The 18,144-nt window shown below is 49.1% G+C and overlaps 6 protein-coding genes across 6 annotated transcripts; 1 reads left to right on the forward strand and 5 right to left on the reverse strand.

Annotated features, from left to right (window-relative positions):
- Window positions 1-2: 2 nt before the first annotated feature.
- Window positions 3-3,353, reverse strand: CDV56_102366 (tetratricopeptide repeat protein; the record flags this gene model as incomplete). The annotated part of the gene is made up of 7 exons (XM_026755985.1): window positions 3-13; window positions 63-623; window positions 687-769; window positions 826-987; window positions 1,026-1,131; window positions 1,188-1,515; window positions 3,261-3,353. The coding sequence occupies 7 exons, from the start codon at window positions 3,351-3,353 to the stop codon at window positions 3-5; spliced, it is 1,344 nt and encodes a 447-aa protein (XP_026610619.1).
- A 117-nt stretch (window positions 3,354-3,470) lies between these two features.
- Window positions 3,471-4,678, reverse strand: CDV56_102813 (Mrp/NBP35 family ATP-binding protein; the record flags this gene model as incomplete). The annotated part of the gene is made up of 4 exons (XM_026756432.1): window positions 3,471-4,132; window positions 4,211-4,309; window positions 4,434-4,569; window positions 4,622-4,678. The coding sequence occupies 4 exons, from the start codon at window positions 4,676-4,678 to the stop codon at window positions 3,471-3,473; spliced, it is 954 nt and encodes a 317-aa protein (XP_026610620.1).
- A 255-nt stretch (window positions 4,679-4,933) lies between these two features.
- BFR2 (AATF family protein) lies at window positions 4,934-6,766 on the forward strand (the record flags this gene model as incomplete). The annotated part of the gene is made up of 3 exons (XM_026756606.1): window positions 4,934-4,991; window positions 5,049-5,151; window positions 5,212-6,766. The coding sequence occupies 3 exons, from the start codon at window positions 4,934-4,936 to the stop codon at window positions 6,764-6,766; spliced, it is 1,716 nt and encodes a 571-aa protein (XP_026610621.1).
- Window positions 6,767-7,207: 441 nt separating this feature from the next.
- On the reverse strand, window positions 7,208-7,909 carry CDV56_103255 (uncharacterized protein; the record flags this gene model as incomplete). The annotated part of the gene is made up of 1 exon (XM_026756874.1): window positions 7,208-7,909. The coding sequence occupies one exon, from the start codon at window positions 7,907-7,909 to the stop codon at window positions 7,208-7,210; it is 702 nt and encodes a 233-aa protein (XP_026610622.1).
- Window positions 7,910-8,991: 1,082 nt separating this feature from the next.
- Window positions 8,992-13,467, reverse strand: CDV56_103435 (uncharacterized protein; the record flags this gene model as incomplete). The annotated part of the gene is made up of 13 exons (XM_026757054.1): window positions 8,992-9,134; window positions 9,197-9,296; window positions 9,347-9,453; window positions 9,501-9,932; window positions 9,982-10,243; window positions 10,324-10,505; window positions 10,571-10,786; window positions 10,847-10,968; window positions 11,841-12,299; window positions 12,366-12,809; window positions 12,861-12,925; window positions 12,990-13,181; window positions 13,246-13,467. The coding sequence occupies 13 exons, from the start codon at window positions 13,465-13,467 to the stop codon at window positions 8,992-8,994; spliced, it is 2,946 nt and encodes a 981-aa protein (XP_026610623.1).
- A 1,651-nt stretch (window positions 13,468-15,118) lies between these two features.
- Window positions 15,119-16,197, reverse strand: CDV56_104064 (lipase family protein; the record flags this gene model as incomplete). The annotated part of the gene is made up of 4 exons (XM_026757683.1): window positions 15,119-15,448; window positions 15,511-15,844; window positions 15,892-16,057; window positions 16,110-16,197. The coding sequence occupies 4 exons, from the start codon at window positions 16,195-16,197 to the stop codon at window positions 15,119-15,121; spliced, it is 918 nt and encodes a 305-aa protein (XP_026610624.1).
- Between the last annotated feature and the right edge of the window lie 1,947 nt (window positions 16,198-18,144).

Genomic DNA, 18,144 nt, shown 5'->3' on the forward strand with positions numbered 1-18,144 from the left:
CACTACATGGCTGCTAGCTCTCCTTATATCGGCCTCGATCTTTGCATCGGCGTCCGCAAGACCTTTGCGCATTGCGTCGGTGGCGTTCCGCCCTGCGAGCTCGATGGCACGTTGTAAAGCCTCCTTTGCCCTTTTCGCCCGGCCGAGCCGCAGATGCGCTAGTCCGAGGCGCGCCCACGCTTTTGCATATGTCGGATCGAGCTTCGTGGCGACGAGCGCGTCGTCCAAGGCTTCCGGGTACCGTCCCAAATCGTAGAGGGCTCCGGAGCGGTTGTTGCGGTAGACAGCATTACCAAGATTGACCTTGATAGCTTCGGTGTACAGATCCAAGGCCAGCTGGTGCTGTTTCTTCCTTGTGGCCTCGTTCCCTTGTCTCTTAAAGTTCTCGGCCTTGTCCTTCTGAAGAGACGAGACAGTCTTTGGGATACTCAAGGGATCGACGCCCATGTCCGCTAGCCGGATCTGCACATTCTGGAACCATCGATCGGCAATGATGAGGGAAGCGAGGATCTTGGTGGTGAAGCCCATGACTGGCCCGTCTACATCATACGAAGCCAGACGGCGTGCCAGTTCCCTGTTGATGACCATCTGGCGGAAAAAGTTCCAAATCACAATACACTGGCCTGTGGGACCTCCCCATTCTTCTGCTATGCTTGACTTGGTGGTGAATTAGGCGAAGATATCACGTCTGTTCAGGAGGCTATATAGGTCGACGACGAGATGTGCCGTCGGTTGGGGTTGGACGAATTTTGTCCCAGCAAGTGCCATCCTATGCGTAAAATTATAATCAGTTTCGTCAACCGAGAATAGACCATTGAACCATACGCTGTCAGCTCGCCCGTGGATTCCCTGAGGTCGGCCATGTCATGCCAGGGATTCCAGCCGACTTGGCTGGTTTCCCGATACAGCTCATCCAAACGACGCAGGATCTTGCTGCCGGGGAGGGCAGGTAAGTCGTTGTATGAGACGAGCATTCCAGACCAAAGCCTTCCAAAGTGACAGTGCCGGGATGAGCACTCTCATACTGGGGATCGCTTTCGATGTCGAAGAAGACAAAATATTCATCCGGGTACATGTCCATTTCGTGTTTCACTTGCCGTTTTTGTGTGAACTTCTTTCTGTGATATAGTTCTACCAGCATTGCTCAGCATATAGTCTGGTCCTACCGGAAACAAAAGACTACTTACCGAAAGATCCATGAGGCACGCCGATAACCGTCTTCCTCTCAATCTTATGTATCCGCCAGGTTTGCTCTTGAGGATAGCCTTCCCAACTGACATGGGTAGATGCTCGTGCCAAGGTGGAATCTGGTTTCAGTAGGCTGACACACAATGCGCCCTTGCCCTTCTTGCCCTCGAAGAGCTCGACCTCGTGTAGTCTTTTGGACAGCTCGTCCATTTCCTTTTCATCCCTTGTCCTGGGAGTCTTCCGGCCGTCTTCACCCTCGCCTTGTCCAACAGCCGAGCCACAGTCATCCTCTTCATCACTCTTACCCAAGCAAATAGTCTCATCCTCCTATAACAATATATCTAATAGCTCTGTCATGGTAGCATTAAGCATCTCCAACCAAACACTAGCACTCTTAGAGATATCCTTATACTTACTAGCAGTTACCTCTTGCAGAAGACATAAGTCCTGGATCTAGTGACTACGCCCAATATCGTATTGCATCGCCTCTGCTACTTTAACTTTGACATCCAGGAACAGGCTCTTAAGGTTCTTATTAAATCCCTTGATCTCAGCCACTATGGTCCAGAACTTCTTCTTATCATGGACTGCCTACAAAGTCTTGCAAGCCAAGTTCATCAACTACTGCTACTCCTTTACCGACTACTGTAGGTTGCTATACACACACATGAAAATCAAGCTGAGAGCTGTCTGAGCCTGTGGTGTGGCTTATCTACAGTCAACTTAGTTATCAGTGTGCAACGCACTTAGATGCAGTCTGTACTTACTCTGCAGAGTCTCTAAGTTCTTAAAGATATTCTGTATATAGCCTAAGAGTTAAATCACTATACTCTAGATCTCTCAAGATTATAATCAGGGATTGGGAATGAACTGGCTGTTATTAAGCCCGGTGAGGCCAACTACCTCACCCTAGGCCAGAAGCTAGATGCATTTAACCTCAAGCTTAATGCGGAGAACCTTGTAGTCCATCCTGTATTTCCAGCTTAAGTTGATGATATTAAAGATCTGCACGCATGTTTTCCAGGCTATCATAATGCTAAGTACCAGTCCTGCTATGTCGGCCATCCTTATGCTGTGAGTAGATTCTGACACGAGACAGATATCGTTTGGAGGATGCTGGGCAAGCTCTCTATCTTATCCCTCCAGTCCTTTTGCGCTGGCCTCGGGTGGTTGCAAGGCTGTGATCGTTACCTCCACAAGGCTGGAGAGACCGCCGCAGAGGGGCGTCCTCATTGGCCCAAATACGAGGTGACAGTCGATCTGACTGGGGAAGTGTAGGATCATTTCCTTGTGAAGTAACCTTCCTCTATGTAGTACATGGCTGTATCCCCCATGTCCATTGGATTGGCCTCCTCAATGATTGGCAGAGTGATGGCCCTGGCTGGATGTTGGGCGGGCAAGGAGCAAAGGGCAAAATGTCCAAAAGCAGACTCAAACCATGATGATGTTCTACAGGTTAGATTCAGTTTGTTGCCTGGATTTAAATCAAACCTGTTCTTATGTGGATATCTGAGACCTACTGACCGGAGCTGATGTCAGTTGCTTACTTGCAGGGCGGACTCAAAGACGCAGATGAGGATAAAACCAAGAGATGAATTCTCAGTCAGGCCAACATACTGTCTACAGCGTGACACATTCATGTGAGAAAGCAGTCCAGCTCACTTGACAGGAGATAATACCCGTTACAGCACAAACTCGGTCGAAGATCCAGAGCTGTACCTCTCCGTGATCTGGTCTAAGAACATTAACATCATAGTGGACGTGACAGGTGCAAACCAGGGTTCTCACAGTTTCCTCCAAAACACCACCCTCATTGGCCAGGAACGGCAAACCAAGTACAAGCGTCACGGCGTAAAAGGACCAAAGCTTGGCTTCATCTACGGCTCCGGGACCTGAGTGCATACCTCCTCTAACAAGGCAGTTAACGCCCTCTCCCTCATGGATCTGGCGCCCTCCCCTTGCCCGGAATTAGTTGCCTGGCGTGTTGATCTCGAAAAACGAATCATAAACGCGGTCAACGTGCTGGATGTGATGATCTTCCGGCCCGCCTTATTATACGGCAGGGAACTCACGATCTGGTTGCCTTTTGTGACACCGCTTCTCAACGCAGCGAGGGGTGGAGATGTATTTTCGGGCCGAATCAACGAACAGCCAGCCAGGATCATATTGACGGCTGGTTACTGGCACCAAGGCGTTCAAAAAATGAAACAGGTCATCGGCAAGTCCGACATGCAGAAGAAATTCGGGTATATTTATGATACAAAATAATATGACAGTTCCCATCAATGCCAATCCAGACCAATCTTCCGCGCAACCTTTTCGGCAACGTCAAGGAAAGCCTTGCGCCTTATGCTGCGGTCATCACTCTCCTCCGATACGACCGTAGGCACTCCGCGGTCAGCATCCTCGCAGACTTTAGCGTCGAGAGGGATATCCCCGAGGAACTCGACGCCGAGGCGCTTGCACTCGGCAACAACACCCCAGTCCTCTGAGCCATGGTCATGACTCTCACCATGGGAGAAGATCTTTGTTTGATGACCGCACTGCGGGCAGGCAAAGTAAGCCATGTTGCGAACCATCCCGAGAACGGGGATGTTCATTTTGTCGAACATGCCGAAGCCGCGGACGGCGTCGCGCAGAGCGATATCCTGTGGTGTGGTGACTATCACGGCGCCGTCTACGACGACCTCTTGTCCGATTGTTAATTGTACGTCACCGGTGCCTGGGGGCAGGTCCAGGACCAGCACATCCAGGGGGCCCCAGGAGACCGAATGGAGAAGCTGGTGCATGGCCTTGGTGACCATCAGACCACGCCATGAGATGGGAGTGGTGTCCATGGGGATGTTGCCCGCAGGTTGCGATGGGTCCGATTTCGGCTGTGGGAGCAGGTAGCCCATTGACATCGATTTCAAGCCATAGTTAGTCAGAGGGACAAGGCAGTTGTCTAGTCAACCATTAGCGGACGGATCGATATTCAAGAGCAACTTGCGCTTCAAGCATGTGCCTCAAATGACAGGCTCACTTTCGTCTAAGCGCGGTTCTCCGGACAGGTTGAGAAGAGTTGGGATCGATGGCCCAAAGATATCAGTATCCAAGATACCTGTACGAATCCCACGGCGAGCTAAAGATAAAGCGAGATTCACTGGCGAGAGGACAGTCAGAGATCTACTGAAAATCGAGCACGGAGTTCACCCAACTGCTGATATGAAGGTATCCGATTGGCATCTAATACAATGATTTCATACCTGCAATGGTAGATTTGCCCACACCACCCTTGGCGGACGATACCGCAATCACTTTTTTGACATCACGGATCTTGCGCTTTTCTGGTAACCCCCGGCGTCGCGGGAATGACGGTGGTGTGCCGGATCGCGGAAGACCCTGCTAACGTTAATATCCACAATCAGCCAAGTCATCGAGTGAGCTGTTTTACCAAGGGATTATCATGTTGAAGAGCTCGAAGAGCCGAAAATAATCTCTTTTGTATCATAATTCCTGTGGATGGCAAATAAAGTGCTGCGGAGAGGAGCTACAATCGACATCATTTACTGCCAGAGAAAAGTACACCGCCTGGAGCAACCTTCCCAATCGGACCAGCCCAGGGCCCGAAACGGGAAGTTTCTCCGATACCGCATTCCGCCCTCTAGAAAAATATCACGGGCAGAAAAAATAAAAAAGGAAAAAAAGATTGCGGCCAAAATTTATCGACAGACCTCCGTACCTTCAACTTATACAAGGCGCGAAAATGGCGCCAAAGTCACTTGCAGAACGACTTGCGGAGCTGGAAGACCCTACACCTAAAGGTTAGATCTTGATCAGTTGGTTGACTGTGTTTGTTTGAAGGTTAACACTGCGATCAGATTTCGACCCCGAAGACCTGGATCGCGCTGGGCCAGACAGTGATGACGAAGGTGCCGAAGCTGCTGACCCCAATGCTGGAAGAGAGCATTATCAAGCTGTAGGGTGAGTACACACTTTTTCAACCTTGTGCACCGTTGGCTTCAGCATGTTAACTCCGACCAGAAAGGCGAGGCTTCGCAAACAGGACCCAATTAACCTCGGAAAACAATATGCCGGTTCGAAAATCAGCCGAGACGCGCTTGAAGCCGAGAGCGACGATGACCCTTTCAGAGCACGCTCAAGCGACGAAGAAGATGGTAGTGAGGACGAGGAAGAGGAGGATTCCGAGCTGGCAAGCGACGAGGACGAAGATGCATCCGAGGAAAGCGAAGAAGAGCGACCACGGAAATCCAAGAGCGCGGGAAAGGATGGCAAGCGGCAGATGAAGGAGTTGGAATTTTCGTCGGACGAGGAGGCTGTCGATGGCATGGATACCGACGGGTCTGAGGAGATTGAAGGAAGCGAGGCTGATTCGGAAGATGCATTGGACGAGTATAACACGGACGGAGAATTTCCGTCTGACGACGACGATGAAGAGGATGACGATGATGGAAGCGAAGATGAGGATGACGAGGACGATGAGGATGGGGACACCGACAACCGACGAGTGCGATTTGACAAAAAACCAAAATCCGATGACCGGGAGGAGCTGCGTAGACTCATGTCCTCCGACCAAAAGACCATCGCAGCCACTATTTCCCAAGCCGCCAAGGCAGACGCTGCCAAGGGCAGGGCCGTCAAGCAGCAGCGCGCGACTTTCGACGCCTTGCTCAACGCACGAATCAAACTTCAAAAGGGCCTGACAGCGATCAACCAGCTCTCCATCGCCGCAAATGGGAGCGACGAAAAGACCAACATCGACGGCGAAGCCATCAAGTCCGCCGAATCCGCCGCGCTCGCGCTTTGGTCCACCCTCGAAGACCTGCGCCTCGCTCTGGCGGACGCACAAACCCAGGACGAGTCGAAGAAACGCAAGCGACCTTCCGCAGTGTCCGTCGCGACATCCACCGATTCGCTATGGAAGCGCATGACAGACCTCGAGTCCGACGCCGTCCCCCACCGCCGCGCCGTGCTCGACAAGTGGTCGCTCAAGGTCCGCAGTTCCACCGCCGCACTCCCCAACGCCCGGGGAAAGCTCCTCGGTGCTAGCGCCGGCAGTCCACAGACCATCACCGCCGTCATCGACGCGCAGGTCGCCTCGGAGACTGGCGAGCGCGCCGCCAAACGCTCGCGGAAGAATGCCTCTGACGAGGAACCCGAGCCGGTCTACGACGATACCGTCTTCTACCAGTCCCTGCTTAGAGACCTCGTCGAGCAGCGCATGTCGTCTTCCGACGCCATCACGAACGGCATCGACACCCTGCACATCCAGCTGCCTTCCCGGCAAGGTATCCACCCTATCACCGGCATGCGGAAGGACAAGGTCAAACGGGAAATCGACACCCGGGCCTCCAAGGGCCGAAAGATGCGGTTCGATGTCCACGAGAAGCTGCAGAACTTCATGGCGCCCGAGGATCGCGGCGCGTGGACGAATACCGCTCGCGAGGAGTTCTTTGCCTCCCTGCTTGGGAAGACTGCGAGTGGGTTATTGCGAGAGGGCGATGACGAGGATGCCAGTGCTGCTGAGGAAAGTGAGGAGGATCGTGAGGAGGTTGGCTTGCGGTTGTTCCGCAGCTAGCGGGTTTGTCGGTGAAGTCTGTTGGATATACCTCAGGGCATCAAAAGTTGCATATAAGCGGTTAGACATCTTGATTATACATATATCGGCGTTGTGTCAATTGTCTTTCATTCAGCCTAGGGAATCAGAAAGCGCTTCGCAAGTCAACAATTGCTGTTCCCGCCACAGCCTCCGTGGAAAACGATAGAGGACGCATATTAAGAGTAAATACTATCTCTATTCCCATGTCAAGGCCGAACCAACCTGCCCGGAGGCTTGTAAAGCGAATGTGTCAATGCTCCGAACCGAGCACAAATCGAACGAGGGTATGTACAAGAAAGACAGGCGCTAATATGTACAGTACAATGCAGGATTAAAAATCAACCTAATAATGCCCACTCCCCAACCCAGCGATCAACTCGGATTCCGAGTTCTCTCGCGTCCGAGATAAACCCAGGTCGCTCATGTGTATCTCCCAGGCGAATATGAGGGTAACGAAGGGCCATGCGGCGATTGCGCCCAGGTAAAGTCCGTACGCCGCGGAAGCCCCAGCATCCTCTCCTCGACCGCGCGCCTCAACGAAGCCTGTCTTTCCTCCTCCTCCCGCGGCGACAGGAAGTGCGGGAGGCCTTCGTGGTCGACGATCACGGCACCACTCACTTCGTTGTATGAGGGTAGTGTACTGGATATCCCGAGCATTCTCGCTTGAACTGCGCGCTCCAAAGCGGATTGTTGATCTTGTTCTCCGTGAGAAGTAGAGAGGTGAGGTATCGTGGCTGCGCTTCGCCCGCGGCTGGGTGGTGGTAGCGGGTCCCCGACCGCCGATGTCTGCCGTCGTGTGTCCATGCAGGGCAGGATCTCCTTTTCAGTAGGTGGTAATTCGCAGTTGAAGGACTCTGGGATTGGTGATGGGTTGAGATCCGCCAGGGGCTCAATGTCCTGCCAGGTGAATGCTGGTTCTTGGTCTGAGGGGTCCACCGTGGGTTCTATAAAGGCTTGAAGGTCTCGTGGGGATTGGTCGGTATTGGATGCGTTGGCAGGCTGAGCGTAGTACCCGCAGAGTGCGTCGGACTTCTCTGTCTTATAAGCGTCTGCATGACGGTTGTTTTCGGGCTTGTTGGTGTATGTGGACGACCTTGGCGGCGCTGGTGTTGATCCCCGCATTTTTGGGACTGCCGGATGCGGAGAAGGCTCGACGATGCTGTTGTCATCGCGACGGCGGCGACGCAATCTTCTCAGGAAAGAAGGAGACATGACTAGTGAAGACTGTCAGATCTCATCGCTAATTTGCAAATGAGGGGGAAAGAGAGAGATCAAGTTCAATTGCAGAAATGCAGGAAATCCATATTGACAGAGCATCATTCACTGCTGATCTCATTGGCGGTTGCCAAGATCGTCGGCCCCTGAGCGCAAGTTCCACTCAGGTAAACGTAAGTGTCAGGTGCCACCATCACTTGGACATACGTTGGTCTGCTTGCATTCGAGAGGAATTAGACCATCTCCTCGGCCGTTGTCGGACAAAATGGCACATGCAAAATGGGTGTGTCTAGGATGAGATCATGGATCATGGAACATGGCAAAGCTTAACAAGTCCGATGGCTACACGTGGTTAGGGGCAATCGCTTATCGGACTGTCATGCATGCATATCGAGATTACGAGTTTACAACTCAGACCCGACCAGATGCGAATGCAGGTCTGGATCTCCGATAGCACACTACTAGGTATGATTTTGGTTCCATCCAAAGGCCTCATGGTGCGAGGATTTACGGCAGTCTATGCAACGAAGCACTGCATGAAGTGTGCGAAACGCGGTATTCCCTGCCATCATCATGTCCACTTCTCTACCCAACGCAGATGTCGGACTGGTCGTCCGATAAGGTATAAAAGCCCAAAGTTGACCGACTCTATGACCTACCCATCGGCCGATTTTCGCATGGCGTCCTGTTCCTCTCCGTTTGTCCTGGGTAGCCGAGCATGCCAATTGTCTGATTGGGCTTCTGACATCATTTTCTGTGACCTTTCTTACCAACATGCCATCTGGTCCGTGACTTCATACTGTTTACTAGAAGAAAGATGTGTCTGTTCGCCACTAAGCAGACACCAGATGCCCATCCCTGGCTTGAGTGAACGCAGATGGGAGGGCTGAAACAGACTTGTGGGGACTCGGTCAGTATACTGATCGAGTACTGCGATTTGATAATGCTCGAGCCTGAGAAAGGGCGAAGCTGCGACTCATGGGGCCTGTTCAGTCATCGACAAGCTCATTTTGCCATTGCTCTCTCAGCGAGTCTATCAAGTGGGACGTGTTCCAGCCAGTCTTCAACTCTATATACCGCAGCAGCTCTTCAGCGGCTTCTTGATCAAGTCTATGCCGTAGTATCCAGCCCCCTGATAAGATTAGTTTCGTATGATTCAGCGCAAGGAAAACCATGGCAAGTTATGACACTCACAAGCCACTAAACTATGCCGTGCAGTGAAAAGTGTGTTTTCAGCCCTAGGGTTTGACGCAGCTAGGCCTAGCACATTCAGAAGATGGCCCCGGACAAGTTTCTGACTTCGAATTAGCCCCTTACTTCCTGCAGCAACGATCGTCTACATACTTCAACATCCCGTGAGCGTTGCAGGTTCTCGTACGGGAGAAAGGGACTTGCACAGCCAGACAAAACAAGTATGATTTTCGCAATGTGGAAGTATTGTAGACCAACAACTGATCATGAATTAGCGGGCATCCCAAAATTCTACAGGGAGTCATACCATGGACTGGCAATAGCGTCCAGATAATCGGGAATCGTTGACCAGAATCCCTTCCTCGAGGAACAAAACGAACAGGTTGGAAGGTCCGCGGTTTGCACGAATTCCAATCGTCAACTTCTTTCTCTAAACCATCAAGTGAAGCATAAGAACGTCTCGTCCGGTTCTCCTCGTTGAAAGCGCAGCTCAAGATTCTGGCCAACAAAAAGACCATCCGATTGGACCAAGCAAAGTCGTCGGTTCTGGTGAAGACATCAGAATGCTCAAAGCTCTGTAAATTTGTCCTCAATGGCGATTGTGACGTGAGTGATATGTACATGTCCTCGCGAAGGCACAACCAGGCGGCTGCTTCACCTAATCCTCCGGAGGATCCGAAGGAGGACATTGTATTTAATATGCGCGTCGTTCCCGTTAAATGGAACTGGTTGTCCTGAGCTAATGCGTATAAGCATGTCAAGTTGCTCATGATCAGGATAGAACTTACGATCCATTTCTTCATTCTGACGGAGAATTGCAACTGCAGCTAGTAATTCCTCGGTAATCTCATTGTCATTGCACGACAGTGTTGGAATGAGAAGCTGAAGACATTGGTTGTGATACTTCAACGACTCTGTGTCGCCGTCCGATCTTTGTCTGTTGATATGCCGGGACGAAAACGCAAGGATTGCCGCGCGTAATACTGGCTCATGGAGAGCTCGTGCCGGAGCCACAGTCTCAAAGTGCCTTTGAGGGTCCGTAATGTCAGTCTTATGTGTATGTTAGCATTTCTCAGAAGAATAAAAGGCTCAGAGAGAGGGGAACTGAAATATAACTCGGAATCACTGACCCACAAGGCCATATTATCAACGAAATTGCGAAAGAGGGCAGCCTCCCTTGCACTTAGAGAAGTATATTGCGTTTGTGAGCTCGCAAAATCACTTGAATTAGGCAAGTTACGACCCGTCTCTGTTGTACATTTAGCATTCCGAGATCCGTGATGAACGATGGGATTTCCTGTATCCAGAGATGCTGTAGTCACGGTCAGCACCATGAAAAATGTTGGACCAAGAGCCGTCAGGCGCAAAGATACGCACCATGGCTTGGTCTGTTGGGAGGACCAGAAGTCTGGTGCGTCACGGGTGCGTCTTCGGCAGCGATCTGATATCGTCTTCGTCGGTGGATGTCCGACTCTGGTAGACCGCAGTGGGTGCCGTTGGAGTCGCCTGTATCATGGCTCTCTTGAGAGGGTGATGATGAATTGCTTTCTATGTAAAGTCTTTCAATCTCAAGAGTCTCATCGTAGAATCGGACTTTTCAATTGCCACCATCCAGGTCAGAGATCGAATCACAGAGCAACAAGATTGACTTACTAGGCCCCGTCAAAGGTGGCCACGCACCCTTTTCAGGGAATGACACGTCTTGGTCCTTGACAAAGTCTAGGCCATTTCGAAAGCGAATGTTAAGAAACCTTTCGCAATCTTCGCCGGCAGCTCTGCAGTTGTCGCAGGCTGGTGTTTTTGTGTCGCCTATTGAGCTAGATATATGAGCCCGGTCCTTCTCCCAATACCAGGTGTACGTACATCTTAGATGGCGAGCTGTAAATGATCCACATCAGCAGGCTGCCTCATTGACTTCCGAGAATACGATAACCAGCTATTTTCTCTTTCGTCTGCACTAATTGATGGACACTCACCCCTACATCTGTGACTGAAGCAAGTAGTCAGCCAGCCATCATTCTTCACGCGAGTAAAATGATTTCAATGCACGCACCAGCCAGCAATTAGTCGACTTCTTTTTTTCGGGGTTGCCATTGCCTTGCACTTCTCATGCCTGGTGAAAGAAGCAAGTGGAGAGGACGGAGAGAGTTGCCCTGTACGGAGTAGATCCAGCTACATTCTACTGCTGCCAACCCCGCACCACCACCCAGAACTTCCCCGCACCAGAATGATTTCTCAGTCCCACTCGACTCCAAGAATCAGGAAGGATGAGGTTTTCTAACGGGTTGGTTTTCCCAAAAGGGGGAAGCTTGGGATCAGGGATATCTTGATAGAAGATATCTTCGACTCCACTAGGGATGATTCCTGACAGTTTCACAAATCCCCGAGACCAAGAAGCATGCCGTCAAGTTGTCAACTCCCGCCGAGGTTCCTACTAATACATCTGAGTAAACGCCACTGTTACTAACATAATACAGTAAGTGCAATTCCACGCGTTGCTCTCTGGGAGATCTGAATAGTCTGGTGGGGTCCTTAAGTTTCTCGGATATTTCCTGCACCGCGCTTTCGTCCAAAGATATACAACGGCAGTGCGCAGGCAAGTGTGAGGAAATTCAACATAAACATGATCATAAACACCTGAACATACCCCTCCTTATTCACCCAGTCGACGGCCACATACAGGAAGATAAATGCTACCAGGTTCTTGAATATGTTAATAAGAACGAGAGACTTGGCTGCCTCGTGCTGATGTAGGTGGACAATATATGTGATGGCGATGTTGGGTGTATACACTGTTCCGAATGACACCATACCGAAGCCGACTGCGATGGCGCTCCAGTGCAATCGTTGACCGCAGGCGAAGGCAAGGAGGATACAACCTGCTGGGCCGATCGCCATTCCTGGAAGCAACGACACGAGTCGCTGTTCGGGGCGAATCACGACTTTACCGCTGCGTCGAACGACAATGCTGTTGATCACGTCGGACAAGTAGCCGCCTCCGTAGCAGGCCAGGAGAAAGCCCACGATGGCAGCGATTTGCATTAGACCGACGTACTCTGAACGAAAGTGGTAGGGAGGTGCCTCCAGGAGAGGGGACATGGTGAAGCTGTTGAATTCCGCCTTTGTCAGTATTGACGCTGAAGGCTTGGGTCAAGATAATGGTGGAACCTACATCATGATAATCTGAGGACTCAGGGAAACCCCATATGTGAAGATTCCCCATAGAATTGAAGGGTGAATCAGTAGCTTCAGAGGAGAGATAAGGGTCAGGAAAAAATTGGTCCCCTTATCGTAGTGGACTGGCCGTAGAACTTCACGATGTGACGGGGTATAGACGGTGTACTCTTCCTCCAGTGGCGCCTCTGAAGCATTCTCGATAAAGGTAGCCTCATTCTCCTTGCAGTCCGCAGCCGTCTGCAACTGCTGCATTGAAGTGAGGGGCTCGGGGCGCTCAAAATTGCATTCTGGAAATAGAAAGACCAAAAGCACCACATTGAAGATAGCAAGTGCAAAGCAAAGCCAGACAAATGACCGCCATGTGTCAGACGTATACTGCACCATAAAGCCCCCGACCAAGGGTCCGACGGCGGAGCCTCCGGAGATCAAGACAACGTAACTAGACAAAGGGGTTAGATGGTGTACCGAGGACAAAGACATCATACCTTACATGGCCATCATTGTCGCACGCTCGTGGACGAAGAAAATATCAGCAACAACTTCCGGTACAATGCTCTAAAGTGTGTCCATGGTCAATATAACTATTCATCAGACGATGGGCCAGGCAGCAAATTCTGACCTCACCGGCGGCAGCAGCAAAACCTAGAACACATCTCGCCCCTAGTAGGCTGTCATATCCACCGGCAACAGCACACCAGATCAGTGCTCCCGCCTGGAGCAGCATTGAAGATATCAACGAAGCGCGTTTGCCAAATTTGACTGCGACAGGAACCCAGAAGATGTTGCCGATCCCTAAGAAGAGAAAGTTGAGCTAATTTACGCGAATCAGCAGTTGATCTACCACGCCTGGACAGATGGTTAACGGAGAGTAGTACTGTAAGTAACTGGGTCACATCTCCCTGAGAACGCTGGAACTGCTGCATTAATAGCGGAACGGCAACAGACAGGCCAGCACCGCCCATGTTGGAGACGAAATTGGCCAGTGACGTCGAGAGTATGACAGACAGTTTGAGCCAGCTGGGCCATCGTAGAGGGTCTTGTGGATCATCTGTGGGAGACGGAATCAACTGAAGACCGCGTTGGCTTATGGTGGGCATGATGAGCCTTGTCGCTGTGAGTAGGACCACTGGGTCTGGCAGGATGAGACTGTTCCTGATACGAAACGGGTGCTCTCTAAGAAAAAGGCACCATTTGGGGAGACAAAAAATGCCTCCTTGTTGCCACACTGGAAGAGTAACTTGCAGACAGACCACTCAAGGCGAGAGAGATAAAGACCTGCAACCCGAAAGCAGCAGTATCTGCAATAAATGAGCGCGGTATTAGCACCTATCGCGCAAGCAGTCAGCCACTGAGCGGGGATCCGGGGAACCATCGGGGTCAAGCAACAAGGATCCAACCGGGTTTGTATCGGATGGGTTCCGGTCTGGGGTCAGACTATGGTCGTTAATCATGTATTAATCTTGTAGTGAAGTCTTTCTGTTAGCTAGGTTTCTGGCTGTTCCAAAGTTCATGGTATCATATTACTTCACTCTTTACCCTACAATGCCAGAGCCATATCCTGGATATATAGCCCTGTAGGACTTTGTTGTACATCTTCCACCACAGAGTGCTGTGCTTATACTTGCGGTTACAGAGCTCTGAGAGCATGGTATCGACACTCTGATTTGCGCACGAGTTCTTTAACCTCCAGACTTCTTCATGTGCGACCTTTCTGGACTTGCCATCTTGTCTAAACAGAAGACGGTAGGAGAGGATAATCCTGCTCCAGACTGATGCAACACTGGTCTCTATCCTCTGGGGGCAAGGGGTCGAGTTTCAATATAAATGCGTGCGAATGACAGATATTCCTGTCTTTCTCTAATTGCCAGATGTCCCTGCATGAGCGCAGCGCATCCTGCAACGTGGCCGGGCACGCGCTTCATATGGTACGACCAGACAATACCAAAGAAGAAAACTGGAACAAGGGATCTATGTACGTCCTAGAGAGAACTAAAGTAGTTGGATAGCATAGCCATGTAAGGAGGAGCAATCGATCAATAGACTACTTGATTTCTATGGCCAGCACCCGTGGAAATGATAAGTCATCGAGGATTATATCAGAGAATGACAATTGCGCTCAATTCAAGAGGTGCCAAGACGCTTTCTAGCCTGAGTATGAACATTCTTTTGCTGGATCTACTTGACATGTTGATATAATGAAAAGCCCAGAACCTCTATCTGATGCACGTGAAGTCTTTTCACCATATCCACAAGCAAGTCAACACTCAACAGCTCCGTGGAATACTTGCAAAACACCCTGTGAGTATAAGCTTAACTGGCTGACTTGTAGGGCTGACTAGTCCTACAAGGAGTAAAATAGGGTGGATATGTCCAGTGCGCAAGTTACATCATTACAGGTGTCAGAAAGCCATATAATATTTGAAGTTGGGAAAAATGATTGCTACTCTGATCGCAACAGCATTCATCATAATAGATTCTGTTGTATTTCAAGGAGTGATTGCTTTTCGCTCTCCTCATAGAGAGATCTATATAGGAGAATATACATTGTCTTGGTAATATGCAAGATTTATATTGACTAAAATTCAGTATAATTGTCAAGCATCTTTACATCTGTGAGCCAAGAGCTTGTTTAAGGACTAAATAATTTAGCATAATAAGTTATTTCAACAGTTCAAATCAAGACTTTTATAATGCGCAACACTGGAACAGACAAGTTCATCCCCAGTCTCTGATTAAAGTGACATGAACTCAGTTAGTTGAGCACCCGCTCATGTTGCCAATATACCAATTATGAGCCGCAAGATCCAATCCGGTTGTACCAAGGTTCCCACTCTTGTTGTCAATGCCCTCAATTACTTGGATATCAGTGACTGTGACTGGCACGCCATTTCCTGAAGTAATCCAGTATTCTGGAGATGTTGTGCTATACTGCCAAGTCTGATTGACCTCCTTAGTAGTAGACAGGGCCCTTGGAACTGGATCATCGGAATGTGTAACTCTGTATCCAGAGCCTGCTGTATTCCCGGTGACAAAGTCGGCGAAACTATAATTTCCTAGTTGAGGACATCCAAAAGTGTACTGTCTTCTCGTTAACACTTTGTCTAGGTGCATTTTTATTTTGCAGGGACTGAAACACTTACCAGACCAATGGGTCTGTTGGCACTTCCCTCAAGTACTGCTCCAAAGGTAGCTAGTGCACCTCCCAGACTGTGACCAGTGAAGATGACACTAAAGTCTGGATATTGAGCAGAAAGCTGGTCAACATATGGCATTATATATCGGGAGAAGTTTCCCCAGGCATAGTAATAACCATGATGCACTTCGCAGTTTGGACAAATGCCATAGATAGGCACCTGGCCGTATTCAAGGTCAGTGATCGCGTTCCCTATAGTCCGGCTACCTCGGAATGACAGAACGATCAAGTTATTGGTCCTGTCAACTGCTATGTAGCCAGTAGTATTACCCGGATATTGACTATTTGACGTTAGCCTTTGAGTTCATACCTGGTTGACCAATCATACTTCACGAATCCTTTGATGACAGTTGTGTCTGTCTGCTCCAGGACTGGGCATACACCTGGATCGCACACAACCTTTGACCCTTGTGAGGCAAAGTTTGCTGCACAAGTAGCGGCAGCAGAATATTCAGAAAATAGTGTCAGATTGGCTAAAAGGCCAGCAGAAACATCTAGGTGAAATGTTAATGTTAGAATGATTGTAATGCTATCTATTTCACTGACCTCGGCGTCCAATATCAGTGTCTGCCGCCGGCATTGTCAAGCCCAGAGAGGGGAACAGGAGACTGTAAAGTACAGTTGTAGCGAGCATTTTGGGGTAAAGAGGATAATTTGCAGGAAGGGTAAAGTGACGGCTAGACTACCTCTCCCGGAGTGGCTATATATACTCGAGGTTCAAGGCTTAAACACAACAAGCTCAGCTACAACACTGTCGAAACGATTACAGCACCTTGGTTTCCCTGACCGTTACATGGCGTCATGCAGAGTAGCCTCTAGAGAGGATGTAGTCAACTTTGACTTTCGATAAGCTTTACTGTCTATCACTTCCTACTGTTTTCGGTAAAAGCTGCGCCAACTCTCTGAAATTCTAATTTAACCAATCAGATTGCTGGATTGCTTCCCTGGTTCAAACCACTCACTTGGAAAGATCTCACCGAGTGCATTCCCTTAATGTGGTGATTTAGAAGATTCGACCTTCATTCTTATCCCCTTCAATTATATGCGTTTACTGTACAAATTCAGTTAGCATGGATTGCACAATTTTTAGTGGCAGATACAACAAAACAAAATGCTGTGACAAGGAGTATCGAGCCTTGCGTCCTATGAGGAACTCGTAGAAACCCAGGCCATTTACTGAGCTTACTATGCTGGTTCCTCTACCTTGCCTGCATCCTTTCCCGATAGAGCAATTGATCTATGACAACTGATTTGAGCGATTCCTGAAAGTAGGTAGTATCAACCAGAAGCTGCAGAGTCCTGTGGAATTGGTTTATAGATCTGCTGACAAGGCGGGCACTAAGCACCCCAGAACCATGGCTCAGAGGTAGGGCTGAGACCTACTTTTGTGCCCCGTCTTGCCCCATGGAATGCCCCCAATAGGTTGACACAATAGCGGTGGATCCCCTCAGGTTTCGGCTGATCAAGGCTCATCATAATCCGCTTCCTGCGCTTGAGACTACAGTCCTTGGTCTGATTTAACATAGAATGTATGGATTAAAAAAGAAAGTCAAAATCAGCATACCTGCACATGCGCCTCATTAGCACCATTATGATACACTTAGAGAAATTATGGAAATTTCATGTGAAAAAATGCTAGTTCTGTGTTTTAGGTAGTTATTTTTGACCTCTTAGGCCTGTCTAGCTCTAATTCATAGTCACTTAGGGGGCATTTTATTCAGCGCGACAAAACTCTGTGTGTGAAAGTCCCATGGCCAGATTTGTAGATTAAGATATGGAGGCTAGGAAGTTAAACTAGTGTTAAGGGTTAAGTTTCTTTTATTTTTCTTACAGTGTTGTTTTCACAGAAGTATAGTGTTCATAAGGCAACACAAGGTTTAATTCCCTTGAATGGTATTAGTTAGCTGGATGAAGAAGATAAAGGAAGGCCTATATTTAAGTAAAGCAGATATTATTTTCAGTTATGTTGAATAATAGATGAAATATGAACCTTATAATATTAGCACTTAAACATACCTATTATTTAGATCAGCAACATCTTGTTAACTATATATTAGAGTAATACTTACAAAAATAGAGTTCATACTAGAAGCCTAACGCACAGCTTATGTATATGTACTCTCTCTCTACTAGATTAGTTGACATACCTAATCTGGGAAAGGTGATTTGTAGACAAAGCATTGCGAATATAATGCATTAATAATATGTGTACAGTCTAAGCACCTGGTGTAGGGGACATATCCTTGAGTTTGGAATAGAAATATGGATAACCTCAAATATGATAATAGCAAGCATCAGAAAGACTGTACAAGCCTCTGCATTTGCATCACAGTATAGGAAAAACCTAACAAACCGAGGAGAAAAACCTATACTGAGGCCCATCCCAAAAAAAGTAATAACCAGATGCAGAACAGACGTGGTCTCCCCCCTCCCTCTCTATTTTCCGCCAATTCGATAACGTAATCCACCACCGAGCGGCACACACCACCGAGCGGCACAAACTTTCGATACACTACCACCTCATCCCCTGATTAGTTAACAGATTGCTTCATGGTATCACCAACTCATTATTATGCCTCAA

The sequence above is a fragment of the Aspergillus thermomutatus genome, assembly GCF_002237265.1.
Source record: "Aspergillus thermomutatus strain HMR AF 39 chromosome Unknown NODE_295, whole genome shotgun sequence".
NCBI classification, from domain to species: Eukaryota; Fungi; Ascomycota; class Eurotiomycetes; order Eurotiales; family Aspergillaceae; genus Aspergillus; species Aspergillus thermomutatus.